Source organism: Panulirus ornatus, chromosome 9, assembly GCF_036320965.1.
Source record: "Panulirus ornatus isolate Po-2019 chromosome 9, ASM3632096v1, whole genome shotgun sequence".
Lineage (NCBI taxonomy): Eukaryota > Metazoa > Arthropoda > Malacostraca > Decapoda > Palinuridae > Panulirus > Panulirus ornatus.
In genome coordinates this window covers 44,593,314-44,608,541 of record NC_092232.1, presented here as the reverse complement: position 1 = coordinate 44,608,541, position 15,228 = coordinate 44,593,314, and the positions used below count along the sequence as shown (strand labels likewise).

The 15,228-nt window shown below is 39.5% G+C and overlaps 1 protein-coding gene across 3 annotated transcripts in view; it reads right to left on the bottom strand.

Moving 5' to 3' along the window:
- The window catches only part of LOC139750381 (uncharacterized), a 102,559-nt gene that overhangs the window by 61,577 nt on the left and 25,754 nt on the right, over positions 1-15,228 (bottom strand). For 2 of the 3 annotated variants that reach the window (XM_071665113.1, XM_071665115.1), the window contains exons 2-3: positions 11,978-12,482; positions 11,668-11,767 (exon numbers count right to left, since the gene is read on the bottom strand). In XM_071665113.1, coding sequence (XP_071521214.1) covers positions 11,668-11,767; positions 11,978-12,482 — 605 coding nt within the window. The remainder of the gene's footprint in view (positions 1-11,667; positions 11,768-11,977; positions 12,483-15,228) is intronic. The other variant, XM_071665114.1, reaches the window with a different exon arrangement.

The window sequence follows — 15,228 nt, the reverse complement described above, 5'->3', positions numbered from 1 at the left end:
TCCTATTACAAGAATTAGAATTAACAACAGAGAATAACAGTTATACTGAAGAATCTAAAAAGAAAACATAAAACATTTAAAATCTAATCTAACAAAAAATTAATGGACATTATCGGACTACAAAATAAAGTTACTGGAAGTTAAATGGTCCGATAACAATTATGGAAGTTAACTTCCAATAATAGTCCGATAACAAAAATTATCTTTGATAATTATGTTATCAATTTATTGCTTTAGTGCCCAACTTTGGATGGAAGTCACTGAAGGTAAAGTAAGAGGGAAGCAAGAGGGTTTTAGGAAAGTTAGGGATGTGTCGATCAGATTTGAGAATGACCGTGGAAAACCATCTATATCTATTGATGCATAAGAAGCTATATGCAGCTTTTATGAATCTGGAGAAAGCATATTACAGAGCAGAGTGGAATGCTTTAAGGGATTTATTAAGAATATATGGGGTAGGGGAAGAACTATTGGATAGTGTGAAAGCCTTCCATCAGGGAGCAAGTGCATATATGATAGTTGATGGAGCATTGCACAAAAGTTTCTGTCTAAGTATGGGTGTGAGGCAAGGCTCTGTGATGCCATCTTGGCTTTTAACATGTATATGGATGGAGTGATAAGAGGTGAAGGAAAAACTGGGAAAAAAGGATGTAGAAATGGTGTGCGGTGGTGAGGTAAGGTGGCTAATGACAAGCCTGTTTACAGAGTTTTATGATGTGTGTAAGCAGTAGTGATTGAAAATACATGTGAGTAAAAGTAAAGTAATGGTGCTTGAAAGGAAATAGAGTGAATGTATAGATTTTGCAATGCCCTAAAGAGTGATTAAAGAAAGTGTACTAAAATGTGTTATAAATATGGGGAGGAGAGAGACTGGAAAAGGTGAGAGAAATTAAGTATTTGGGAGCTATCTTGAGTAAGTTTGTTGATATGGAAAGAGATTGCAGAACAAACTAATCCAGGTAGGAGAGTTATTGGGTCCCTTAATATAATGATGAAGGGTATAGGTGAAGAAAGGATTAAGGGACGGCATAGTCCTCCCAACCCAGACCTATGCAGCCAAAACATGGGCATGGGATGAGTCACAGAGGTCTAGAATCTGAGCAGTGGAAATAACTTATTTGATAGGAGCATGTGGTATGACAAGACAAAGAGAAGAAAGTCATGAGAGAGTGTATGAGAGATTTGGTATGGCAAATGCAAAGGAAATGAATTGTGGTGTTTGAAATGTAATACTTTGAGGTGGTATGGGTATGTGGAAAGAATACAAGATGGGAAGTTTACAAAGAATATATATGATAGTACGATAAAAGGGGTTATTGGGAAAGGAAGACCAACTGCTACATAAGGAAATAGAGTGAAAGAGCACAGAGATGTAAAGAGAGATAGACAGACAGATAAACTGATAAGAGATTTATGATTGCTCTATCTTACATACACTAAAAACACTGTACACACAATACTTCCAGTGGTATACTAACTTTATCTCCGCAAATGATTCCCCTAACATATTAATCAAAAACAATTATATAATGAACTATGAGTACAGACATACTCATACATATACATGTATATATATATATTATATTTTTTGCTTTATCGCTCTCTCCCGCCATATTCCGCGTCAGTGAGGAAGGGCCAGGAAACAGACGAAGAACAGCCCATCCACTCATATACACGTATACACATATATGCCAGTATATGCATATATATACATACATATACATATCAACATATACAAACACACTAGCCTGCCTTCATCCATTCCCAGTGCCACCCCATCCCACACGAAACAGTGTCACTAACCCCCTGCTTCAGCAAAGTGGCGCCAGGAAAACAGACAAAATAGGCCACGTTCATTCACATTCAGTCTCTAGCTGTCATGTGTAATGCACCAAAATCACAGCTCTCTATCCACATCCAGGCCCCACAGTTTACCCCAGACATTTCACATGCCCTGGTTCAGTCCACTGACAGCATGTCAACCCCAGTAAACCACATCATTCCAATTCACTTGCATGCCTCTCACCCTCCTGTATGTTCAGGCCCCGATCACTAAAAATCTGTTACACTCCATCCTTCCATCTCCAATTTGGTCTCCTGCTTCTCCTTGTTCCCTCCACCTCTAGACACATACATCCTCTTTGTCATTCTTTCTTCACTCATTCTCTCCATACGTCCAAACCAATTCTGCTCTCTCGACCACACTCTTTTTATTTCCAAACATCTCTCTTACCCTTTCATCACTTACTTGATCAAACAATGTCACACCACATACTGTCCTCAAGCATTCCATTTCCAACACATCCACCCTCCTTCATACAACCCTATATACAGCCCAAAACTTTTGTCCCCTACCCCATCCTATGACTCATTTCTACTTTCACAGTTCCATTTGCTGCTAAGTCCACTTCCAGATATCTAAAACACTTCACTTTCTCTCATTTTTCTCCATTCAAACTCACATCCCAACTAACTTGTCCCTCAACCCTGCAGAACCTAATTACCTTGCTCTTATTCACATTCACTCTCAACTTTCTCCTTTGACACACTTTTCCAAACTCAGTCACCAACTTCAGCAGTTTCTCACTCCAATCAGCCACCAGTGCTGTATCATCGGTGAACAACAACTGACTCACTTCTCAGGTTCTCTCATCCCCAACAGACTGCATACACACCCCTCTCTCCAAAACTCTTGAAATTACCTCCCTAACCACCCCATCCATAAACAAATTAAACAACCATGGGGACATCATACACCCCTGCTGCAAACTAACCTTCACAGAGAACCAATCACTCTCCTCTCTTCCTACTCGTACACATGCCTTACACCCTTGATAATAACTTCTCACTACTTCTAGCAGCTTACCTCCCACACTGTACACTCTTAAGACCTTCCACAAAGCATCTCTACCCACCCTGTCATACGCCTTCTCCAGATCCATATATGCCACATGCAAATCCATCTGTTTCTCTAAGTATTTCCCACATACATTCTTCAAAGCAAACACCTGATCTACACATCCTCTACCACTTCTGATACCACACTGCTCCTCCCCAGTCTTATGCTCTGTACCTGCCTTCACCTCTCAATCAATACTCTCCCATACAATTTTCCAGGAATACTCAAAAAAATATGCCTCAGTAGTTTGAACAATCACCTTTATTCACTCATATACTTACATTAATACATACATACACATACACCTACTTATACATATCAACGTATACATATATACATACAAATACAAAGACATATTCATACTTAATTGCCTTACTCCATTCTTGGTGCACCCCACTCCTTAAGAGATACCATTCCTACCTTGTGTCAGCAAGGTAGCACCAGAAAAACACAAAAAAAGGCCACATTCGTTCACACTCTGTCTGTAGCTGACATGTGTAATGCACCAAAACCACAGATGTTTCATATGCCCCGGTTCAGCCCATTGACAGCACATCAACCTTGGTATACCACATTGTTCCAATTCACTCTTATTCTTTGCAGACTGCTTGTCCTCCTGCATGTTCAGGCCCCAACCACTCAAAATCTTTTTTCACTCTTGTTTTTCTACCTCAAATAACATTATTAACATTACAAATACTCACCTTCACATTCAAATCACCCATCACTAACACCTGGTCTCATGCACCAAAATTGCTGACACATTCACTCAGCTGCTCCCAAAACACTTGCCTCTCAAGATCTTTCTTCTTGTGACCAGGTGTATAAACAATATTTCACCCATCTCTCTCCATCCACTTTCAGTTTTACCCACATCAATCTAAATTTACTTCCTTGCACTCAATCACACTCCCACAACTCCTCCTTCAGGAGTAGTGCTACTCCTTCCTTAGCTCTTGTCCTCTCACCAACACCTGACTTTACTCCCAAGACTTTTCCAAACCATGCTTCCCCTTTACCTTGAGCTTCCATTTCACTCAGAGCCAGAACTCCTGGTTTATTTCCTCACACATACTACCTATCTCTCCTTTCTTCTCATCTTAGTCACATCTACACACATTCTGACACTCCAATCTGAGCCTTCAAGGAGGATGAACACTCCCTGCTTAACTCCTTTTGATGTTTCCTCTTTTAGAAACTAAAATACAGGAAGGGGAGGGATTTCAACCCCCCCCTACTCCCATCCCCTTTAGTTGCCTTCTACAACATGTGTGGAATACCTGGGAAGTATATTACATATACATATACATACACATACATGTAAATATACACAGATGAAGAATGGCCCATCCACTCATATACACATGCATATACGTAAAGAAAGAAGAAAGTTGAGAGAAAATGTAAATAAGAGCAAAGTCCTTAGGTTCAGTAGAGTTGAGGGACAAGTAAATTTGGAGGTGTTTGAATGGACAAAAACTGGAGGAAGTGAAGTCTTTTAGATATCTGGGAGTGGACTTAGCAGCAGATGGAACCATGGAAGCGGAAGTGAGTCACAGGGTGGGGGAGGGGCAAGAAAGTTATCTCAGAGAGCAAAAATTGGTATGTTTGAAGGAACAGTGGTTCCAACAATGCTATAAGGGTGTGAGGCATGGGCTAAAGGTAGGGTTGTGCGGAGGAGGGTAGATGTGTTGGAAATGAAATGTTTGAGGATAATATGTGGTGTGAGGTGGTTTGATAGAGTAAGTAACGAAAGGGTGAGAGAGAAGTGTGGTAATAAAATGAGTGTGGTTAAGAGATCATAAGAGGGTGTGTTGAAATGGTTTGGACACATAGAGAGAATGAGTGAGGAAAGATTGACAAAGAGGATAAATGTGTCAGAGGTGGAGGAAACAAGGAGAAGCGGGAGACCAAATTGGAAGTGGAAGGACGTAATGAAAAAGATTTTCAGCGATTGGGGTCTGAGCATATAGGAGGATGAAAGGCGTGCAAGGAATAAGAGTGAATTGGAACGATGTGGTATACTGGGGTCAACATGCTGTCAATGGATTGAACCAGGGAAGGTGAAGCATCTACTGTAAACCATGGAAAGGACTGTGGGGCCTGGATGTGGAAAGGGAGCTGTGGTTTCGGTGCATCAGACATGATTGCTAGAGACCGAACAATGAATGTGGCCTTAATGTTTTTTCCTGATGCTACCTCGCTGGAGGGGGTTTGTTATTTCATGTGTGGCAGGTAACAACGGGAATGGATGAAGGCAGCATATGTAAATGTGTATATGTCTGTGCATGTATATGTTGAAATGTATATGTATGTTTCTGTTCGAGTATGGGCATTTACATATGTACATGTGTTTGTGGGTAGGTTGGGCCATTCCTCGTCTGTTTCCTTGCACTACCTTGCTGAAGTGGGAGATGGCGATTAAGTATAATGAATAATTAAATAAATATATATATTAATTTATTTATTCATTTTGCTTTGTCGCTGTCTCCTGCGTTTGCGAGGTAGTGCAAGGAAACAGACGAAAGAAATGGCCCAACCCACCCCCATACACATGTATATACATACACGTCCACACACGCAAATATACATACCTATACATCTCAATGTACACATATATATACACTTACAGACACATACATATATACCCAAGCACACAATTCACACTGTCTGCCTTTATTCATTCCCATCGCCACCTCGCCATGCCTGGAATACCATCCCCCTCCCCCCTCATGTGTGCGAGGTAGCGCTAGGAAAAGACAACAAAGGCCCCATTCGTTCACACTCAGTCTCTAGTTGTCATGCAATAATGCCCGAAACCACAGCTCCCTTTCCACATCCAGGCCCCACACAACTTACCATGGTTTACCCAAGACGCTTCACATGCCCTGATTCAATCCACTGACAGCACGTCAACCCCGGTATACCACATCGATCCAATTCACTCTATTCCTTGCCCGCCTTTCACCCTCCTGCATCTTCAGGCCCCGATCACTCAAAATCTTTTTCACTCCATATATATATATATATATATATATATATATATATATATATATATATATATATATATATATATATATCATTTTTTTTATATATTTATTTTGCTTTGTCGCTGTCTCCCGCGTTAACAAGGTAGCGCAAGGAAACAGACAAAAGAATGGCCCAACCCACCCACATACACATGTATATACATACACGTCCACCCACGCAAATATACATACCTATAAATCTCAACGTATACATATATATACACACACAGACATATACATATATACACATGTACATAATTCATACTGTCTGCCCTTATTAATTCCCATCGCCACCCCAGCACACATGAAATAACAACCCCCTCCCCCTCATGTGTGCAAGGTAGCGCTAGGAAAAGACAATAAAGGCCACACTCATTCACACTCAGTCTCTAGCTGTCATGTAATAATGCACCGAAACCACAGCTCCCGTTCCACATCCAGGCCCCACACAACTTTCCATGGTTTACTCCAGATGCTTCACATGCCCTGGTTCAATCCACTGACAGCACGTCGACCCCGGTATACCACATTGTTCCAATTCACTCTATTCCTTGCACATCTTTCACCCTCCTGCATGTTCAGGCCCCGATCACTCAAAATCTTTTTCACTCCATCCTTCCACCTCCAATTTGGTCTCCCACTTCTCCTCGTTCCCTCCACCTCTGACACATATATCCTTTTTGTCAATCTCTCCTCACTCATTCTCTCCATGTGACCAAACCATTTCAAAACACCCACCTCTGCTCTCTCAACCACATTCTTTTTATTACCGCACATCTCTCTTACCCTATTATTACTTACTCGACATATATATATATATATATATGCACATATTCATACTGCTTGCCTTCATCCATTCCCTGTGCTATCTCAACCCACAGGAAAAAACATCGCCATCCCCTGCATCAGTGAGGTAGCACCAGGAAACAAACAATGAAAGGCCACATGCTCTCACATCCATACACGACCTGTTATGTGTAATGCACTGAAACCATATTGTATATAATGATAATTTTTGCCACTGGAGTTCACCAGTAAAGGAGAATTTGCTTTGGCCAGATCCTCAAGGGAGTTTCCAAAGAGAACAAGCATCAGAGATATAGGTAGACAGACAGATGATAAATTTGAGCAGCTTCAAGTTGAAGACCTATATATATGAAAAAATTCCATATTTCTGGTTTCACAACATTCACTCTTGCATCTGACAAACCTAACATTGCAAAAATGAGTTTCAAGTGATATTTCAAACTGGTTGACAGAAGTAGCTTCATAAGAATGCATGCATAAGTTTATTGGAATGCAGAATATGCATCATCTGTACATGAATGCAAATTATTTGCATACAGTGGAATACATTTCAAACAGACTTTAATAGATTTTTCAGGCCATTCTCAGGATTCAAAAGATATATTTTTTGCAAGCAATTAGTATGAATGAGGCATAATCTAGTCAAGCATTCTCTCCCTTCATCTAACAGCTCACAAGAAAACTACAAGAAGCAGATAAACAGGGAAATAGTTTTTCTGCTCCTGTAATAGTCTATCATTACTGGTATATACAGCATCTTTAATGTATCATAGATTATGGTGTTACTACAGAAGAATGTCTCAAATCCAACATTCTGAAAAGTGAAAACTCCCCAAATACAGCACTGTAATTGGTTTTTGGAACAGAAAAATTTCATCTCTCAGCAGGGGAAATCTAATCTAATCTAATCAGAGAAAATCCTGATTACATGAGTTACACTGAAAGAACTGCTTAAGGGGTCACTAAAGCCTTGCACATTCCCAAGTACAGTAATTCTAATCCCCTCATCACACCCCTTGCCTGACACTGCTGAGCACAAGAAGATTTGATGATCTTCCATACTTATAAACACCAACTCCTACAATGGATGAAATAAGTGACCTGCCCCTTCTGAGGCATCAACCTCACTGAAGCAAGATAGCATTCATGGTAACTCACCTTCAACCTCGACAGAGCCAGACGAAACCTCAGCACTTCAATTAAGTATACAACTATCATCCTTAATGTACAAATATACTTTGGGATCAGAAGCAGTCAAGAAGTTTTGATGAGCATAGTACATAATTGAAGATGTTATGTTTAAAACTTACATAAACTTAGATAATGGGAAAACTTCACAGACTTATAATTCATTCAATCTGCTGTCAGGTCCCTATGGTATTCAAAATCAGAAAAATTCCAAAAATCCAGCAACTTCTTGGCCCCAAGGCTGCCAGACTTGAGATGTCCTACTGTAGTTATCCATGAAAAATATAAGTTTAAATACTGAAATATACAAAACATACAGCAATGGTATTCACATAACAAATGACTTGGAAGACCCAAACATAGATACCTCTCGATTTATGTGTACTTGATTTATACCATTTCTGGAATAACGTACATGATCCATTTACATCATCTTTAATTTATGCAGACTTAAGTTTGGAATAAAGCAATCATCATTGGGTTGCCAGAATGATCGTGTGCTGCTGATAGTGCCATGCAAGAAGCACTTGTATGCATGGCAAGGATGCACTCAATAGTTATGGAGAAATACAGCATTTTGTGCTGCAGTATATTGTTTATTGCACATATTTTGCCCCAAGCTTCATGACACCAAACCATCTTTAAAATTTTCCCGGTGTCAGTGGTGCTAAGAAACATAAGGCTATTACCACTGAGATAAAATGTATGTGCTCCAACATTATGAAAAGGGTGAGTGAACACAGGTTGTATTAAGTGTGCCCTTGCAATTAGTAAATCTACCCTACAGACTATCTGTGACAGTGCAGAGAAATCTAGGAGAGTGTCAAGAGCGAAACATTAATCAGTGCACGAAAGACCTTGTATTCCCAATATTTGATTCTTGAGAGAATGGAACGAATGCTGAGCATAATGACTGAACACCAAACTCATGATGAAGTTCCTGTAAGCATGACTGACATACAAGCAAAGGCCCAGATTACATATATGAGGACTTGACAAAGGCAGAAAGAGTAGTGAAGACATTTCAAGCAAATCCTTGTTGGTTTGCAAATTTTAGGAAACTACAACTACCACATGAAGATGATTGGTAAGGCAGCTTCTGCTGATGTCACTGCTGCCAAAAAATTCCCAAAAACCCTCAACACCATTACTAAAAAAGGAGGTTATTTTTTCCTAAGTGGATTTTTAATGTGGATGAGACCAAAATATTTTGGAAGAGAATGCCTTAGAGATCATAAATTTCCCATTAAGAGAAGACTGCACTAAGATTCAAAGTCTGTTAGATTCTGTTCTTGTTAATAAAATTCACTGTACGGATTTCATATTTCCTGGTACATACTTACTTTAGTTTTTCTTTGATTTAATATTTGGTACTGTCTTAATAATAACAAAACATCCTAATCTCTATTAGTTAAATTATTTGATTTTTGCATTTTTAGTTCAAACAGCCATTTTCAAGTATGTAACTACTGCATAAATCAAGAGGTCCTGTATTTCTCAATTCTCTCTGTCTTTCATACTTGCTTGCTGTTTCTTGTGTTAGTGAGTTACAGCCAATTCTCTCTGTCTATCATACTTGCTTGCTGTTTCTTGTGTTAGTGAGTTACAGCCAAGAAGAAAAAGCCACATTAACTTGCATTCATTCTCTAGCTGTCATGTGTAATGTACTTATGATACAGTCTCCTATCCATAATCAGCTGCATCATATAACTTGGTTAATTTCACTGGTAGCAAATGTATTTCACCCTCCTGCATGTTCAGGGCCAAAGCTTTCTAAACATTATTTACTCATTCCTTCTAACTCAAATATGGCCTTCCCCTTCTTGTCCCCTACACTTCTGACAAATCTCTTTGTCAACCTCTCCTCAGTCATACTCTCAATATGTTCAAACCATTTCAGAGCATCCTCTTCAGTTCCCTCAACCATACTCTTCTTACTACCAAACCTCTATCTTACCATATCATTTCTTAATCAATCCTCCTAACACCACATGCTTTGCATCTATACAACATTGTTAGGACTACTATGCCTTCAAATATACCCATTTTTGCCCAACCAGATAGTGGACTTTCTTTCCACACATTACTGAATGCTCCTAGGACCTTCACTCCCTCAACCATCCATGCCTTACCTCAGCATCCATGGTTCCATTTGCTACCATGTTCACTCTCAGGTATCTAAAACACTTAAATTCCTCAAAGTTTTCTCCATTCAAATTCTCACCCCAACTGACCTGTACCTTTCCACAGCTAAACTTAATACTTAATCTTACTTTTATTCTGGTTTACTCTCAACATTCTCTATTCACGCACTCTCCCAAACCTAGATACCAACTTCTGCATTCTTACTCAAATCTACCACCAGTGCTGTGTCATCAGCAGACATTAAACTGACTCACCTTCCAGGTCCCCTAACCCCTAACAGATTGCATATTTGCCCCTCTCTCCAAAACCCTTTTCTTTAAATCCCTCACCACCTCAACCATAAACAAATCAAGCAACTATGGTGATATCACAAACCCTTGCTGCAGACCCATCTTCATCTGGAATCACTCATCCTCTTCTTGCACACATGCCTTACTCTCTTCATACAAACTCCTCACTGTTCCAAATAGCTTTCCTCCCATACCACATACTCATAACACCTTATACAAAGAATCTCTATCAATCCTATCATATGCCTTCTTCATAACCATAAAAATTGCACACAAATTCCTCTTTTCCTCAAAGTATATCTCACACACATTTACAGCAAACAACAGATCTATACATCCACTTCCATTTCTGAAACCACACTGTTCCTCCCCAGTCTGATGCTCGGTGCATGCCACCACCCTCTCAATCACCACTCTTTCATACTAATTACCAGGTACACTTAAAAAGTTATACCTCTATAATTCATCTTTGTACTATTTGCCTCTTCCAATGGCACTATACGTACACTCTGCCAATCCTCATAATCTTTACATACAATGAAAATCCTAACTAGAAAATCAACCATACAGTCACTTCCTTTCTTAAGAAATTCAGCTGCAATACCATCTACTTCAGTTGCCATCTCATATTTCATCTTAGTCACAGCTTTCACAACCTCATCTGTTTTCACCAAACCACTTGCCATACTCTCAATTTGCATACCTCTCTGACACAAACACCCTCCATCTGCCATCCTATCATCAAACACATTCAACAATCCTTCAAAGTACTCATACTCAATCTCCTGTTCACCTCATCTCTGCCTGTTACTACTTACCCATTGTCCCCCCTTCATCAATGTTCCCTTTTGTTCTCATTCTTCTCACACTATCACCCTCCTACCTGAAGTTTGATACGTACTCATCCCAATTCTCATTTGTCCTCTTTGTCAGTTCCTGCACCTTCCTCTTGACAAGCTGTCACTTTCTCTTGCACTGTACATCTTCCAATCAATTGCACTCCTTTGTAAGTAAAGCCTATTCATCTCTCTTTTTCTCTTACACTAGCAACTTTACATCATCATCCCACCACTCAATATCCTTTCTCAGCTGCCCGCATCCCACATCCCACCTCCTGGATGCCATACAATTATGAGAGAAGTACACTGGTTACAAAATACTAGAAATCATTCATGCAAAATTATACCGAAAATTAAAGATTTGAGAAAATAAATGTCAGTTTGCAGTACGAAATTCCTGTTCTAGAATGAAATTATATTAAATATACATTTAAAAACTAGTGAACACAAAAAAGTCAAAATATCCCTACCGTTGCATGAGTCCAATTTTTCCGTGGTCTCCCTCTGCCTTGGTATGAAAACATGACTGGACTAGCTAACTGTTCCGGAGCTGGATATTTTGCTGGTGATCTGTAAATACAACATGCTCAAAAAATAATTTTAAATCTATTTATCTTTATGAACTTTTCAGAGTTCTGACCATCTTCTCTACTAATCCTGTGCAGATATTGGAACACTGCTTGAATATAATCTTTTAATTCAATCTTGAAAATTGTTAGAAAAATAAATACAAAGGAACTGGAATCAATCATGAATTTCATGTATGAAACAAAGTCATACCTTCTAACATACTTTCTGGGTGATTTGAGGTCCAGTGAGCTGGGTCCAGCAAGGGCAAGTAACATTTCAGAAGGCGGAGTATCAATTGTACTGACATTTTCTGATTTGACAACATCTCCCAAGTCAGGACGCTTTGGTGCAGGTGTATCTGGGCGCTGGAAGCCCTGGGGCTCATATGTATCACCAATAGAAAGTGAAGATGCAGATGGCGGAGATGAAATTGCTGATGTGGAAGAAGATGCAGAACCGGAAGAGGGGACAGTAGATAGCTTGGGTGCACTATTAGACTGTGTAACTGAAACACTTGCACCTGAAGTACTTTTTACAACAGGGGAGAGATTCTGATACACTGATGCACTGCTTAGTGGTTGAGTTGTGTTGTGTGACGTATGAGGTGAGTGAGAAGAGGTGGAACTGGAGTGTGGGGAGAGCACATGAGGAGGATAATGTCCCCCTCCTGATGCCGGTGCCCAAGGAGGCAAGTAGCTCATGTTGGCACCAGGGCCTGTAAAGGAATTAAGATACAAAATATATAAGCATTACTTAAGTTTGGCAACTCTTTTTTGATTAACACAACTTATACAATGATTCATAAAAAATTTACTTCGTTAACATGTTAATAAAAATCTTTTATACAATACTTGTTTCCTCTTTCCCACTTCAGCGAAGAAGCACCAAGAACACAGAAAGAAACAGCACTAATTTATTCATATCCACTCTCTGGGTGTCATGTACAATGCTCGGAAACCAGGGTACCCCTATCCACAGCCAATTTCTAGACCTTTCCATGGTTTTCCCTGACCACTGCCCTGGTCTAACCCAGCAAAAGAATGGCACCCCTTGTGTGCAACATAATTTCAATTTGGTCTATCTCAATGATGCCTCCCACCCTCCATGTTCAGACTCCAATAACTCAAAGTATCTTTCACTCCATCCTTCCATTTTGTCCTAAGTCTCCCCTTTCTCTCTGTTCCTTCCACTTCTGATGCATTTATCCTCCTAATCAGTCCTTTCTTATTCATCCTTTCCTTATCTCCATCTCATTTCAGCACACCCTACTCAGTTCTCAAAACATATTCTTCATACTATCACACCTCTCTCTCATGATGTCACTCAACAGACATTCCTCATCACACCTCTCTCTAATGATGTTACTCAACTGACATTCCTCACACCACATACTGTCCTCAAGTATTTCATTTCCAACACATCCACTCTCTCTCGTACTCTGGCTAGATATCTAACGCCCCTGACTTACATCCATACAGTCCCAGTGAGACTAATAAACCAACAAACATACTCAAAATACAATCCCACGAGACTACTATACTGACCAAAAATCCAGCATACAACACCAGTGGAACTACAATACCACCAAACATACCCATCTTTGCCCTCACAGACAATAAGCTCTTTCCACGTACTTCTCAATGTATACAAACAGGAACTATGCCCTCTCACCCACCCTATGGTTCACTTCATATCCCAAAGTTCCAATTTCTACCATATCCTCTCCCAAGTGTCTAAAAGTCTAAAACACCCTACCTGTTTCATGTTCTCTCTCCTCAAACTCACTAAAATAAGTGTCTTTCTCCCCTGGTTAGCCTTGTTACAATGCTTTCATTCACATTAACTCTACACTTCCTCCTCTGACACACCCTCCAAAACTTCAGCAATTTCTCACTCAGATCTTACACCAGAGCCATGCAATCTGCAAGCAGCAACTGACTTGCCTCCAAAGCACTCTGCCTCCTAACATACTGCAGACCTGCACACCATGTCTTCATAAGACCTTCCACAAAGCACCTCTATGAAACCCCATCATAAGCTTTCTTCACATACATAAATGCCATATCAAAATCCTTCTGTTTCTCCCTATCACAGGCTTTCTCTTTAGTTTCACATATGCCAAATGCAAATCCTTCTGTTTCTCTCAGTACTCCTCACACAGAACTTTCAAAGCAAACACTTAGTCCTCTACCATTCCTGAAATCACATTTTTCTTCCCCAGTCTGTGATTTGTACATGACACCACCCTCACCATCACCACTCTCCCATACAACTTACCATGTAGTAATATGTAAATCATTCTATTTTTTCTCCCTTGACTTTATATAATGGCACTGAAGGGACATCTTGCCAGTCTTAAGCAAGTCACAATGAGCCATACATGCACTAAAAATCCTGACTAACCAATTCATAACACTCTAAACCTCTTTCTTGAAAACTTCAACTGCTTTACCATACATTATCTCACGTAAGACTTTCACCACCTCTTCCCTTTTTGCCACATCATTTACCATGAATCCCTTACTTCCCATACCTCCAATTCCTAAATACCCCATAACTGTAATCCCATCACCAAACACTTTAAGTCCTTCAAAATACTCATTCCATCTCTTATTCACCTTTATTTTTTTTTTTCATACTATTCGCTATTTCCCGCGATAGCGAGGTGGCGTTAAGAACAGAGGATTGGGCCTTTGAGGGAATATCCTCACCTGGCCCTCTTCTCTGTTCCTTCTTTTGGGGAAAAAAAAAAAAAAAAAAAAAAAGATGGTTAAAATGGTTGGTAATACTGTTTTGGTTAAATTCTCATGAAGTAATTCTTTGTAAATAACTATCAAATATCTCTGCATCATAATCAACTCCCTTTCCACTCCAAGGGGTTGCACAGGTACACACAATCTCCATTACATTCTCTACCGAAGTCCAAAGAGTTTAAAGTGAAATCTGGACTTCCATAATCATAGTATAAAGTACCTCATACTTTTCACATTGCACATTATGCTGACTCAGTAAGTCAGCCAAGTGTCTTCATTCACAAAATGCTTTTATTTCATCTGACCTTAAACATTCTTTTACCATCCTTATTTGATATATAAATTCTATCAATGCATCTATCCAATCTCTTACATTGTACTTTTTACTGTATTACTATATAATTTTTAACTAACCTATCGTCTGTCATGCAGTCGACATGACCATGCCATCTAAAAGTATTTCATACATGGACCTTTCTAATGATTTTTCATACCACATATTCTTCTCTCATTGTCATTACATTCTATCTATACATCTAATTCAAATTATGCTGTGTAAGTTCACAATCTCAATGCTCCTAATTTTCATTCATCCGAATCTGTATACTCTTTTTTTCATATCCAAACTTAAGCACTGGGTGAAGCGCTCCTTCATGCTAACTTCTTGCACACAAAATGCTTAAGATTCTCAGCTTTCAGTGTACCTCC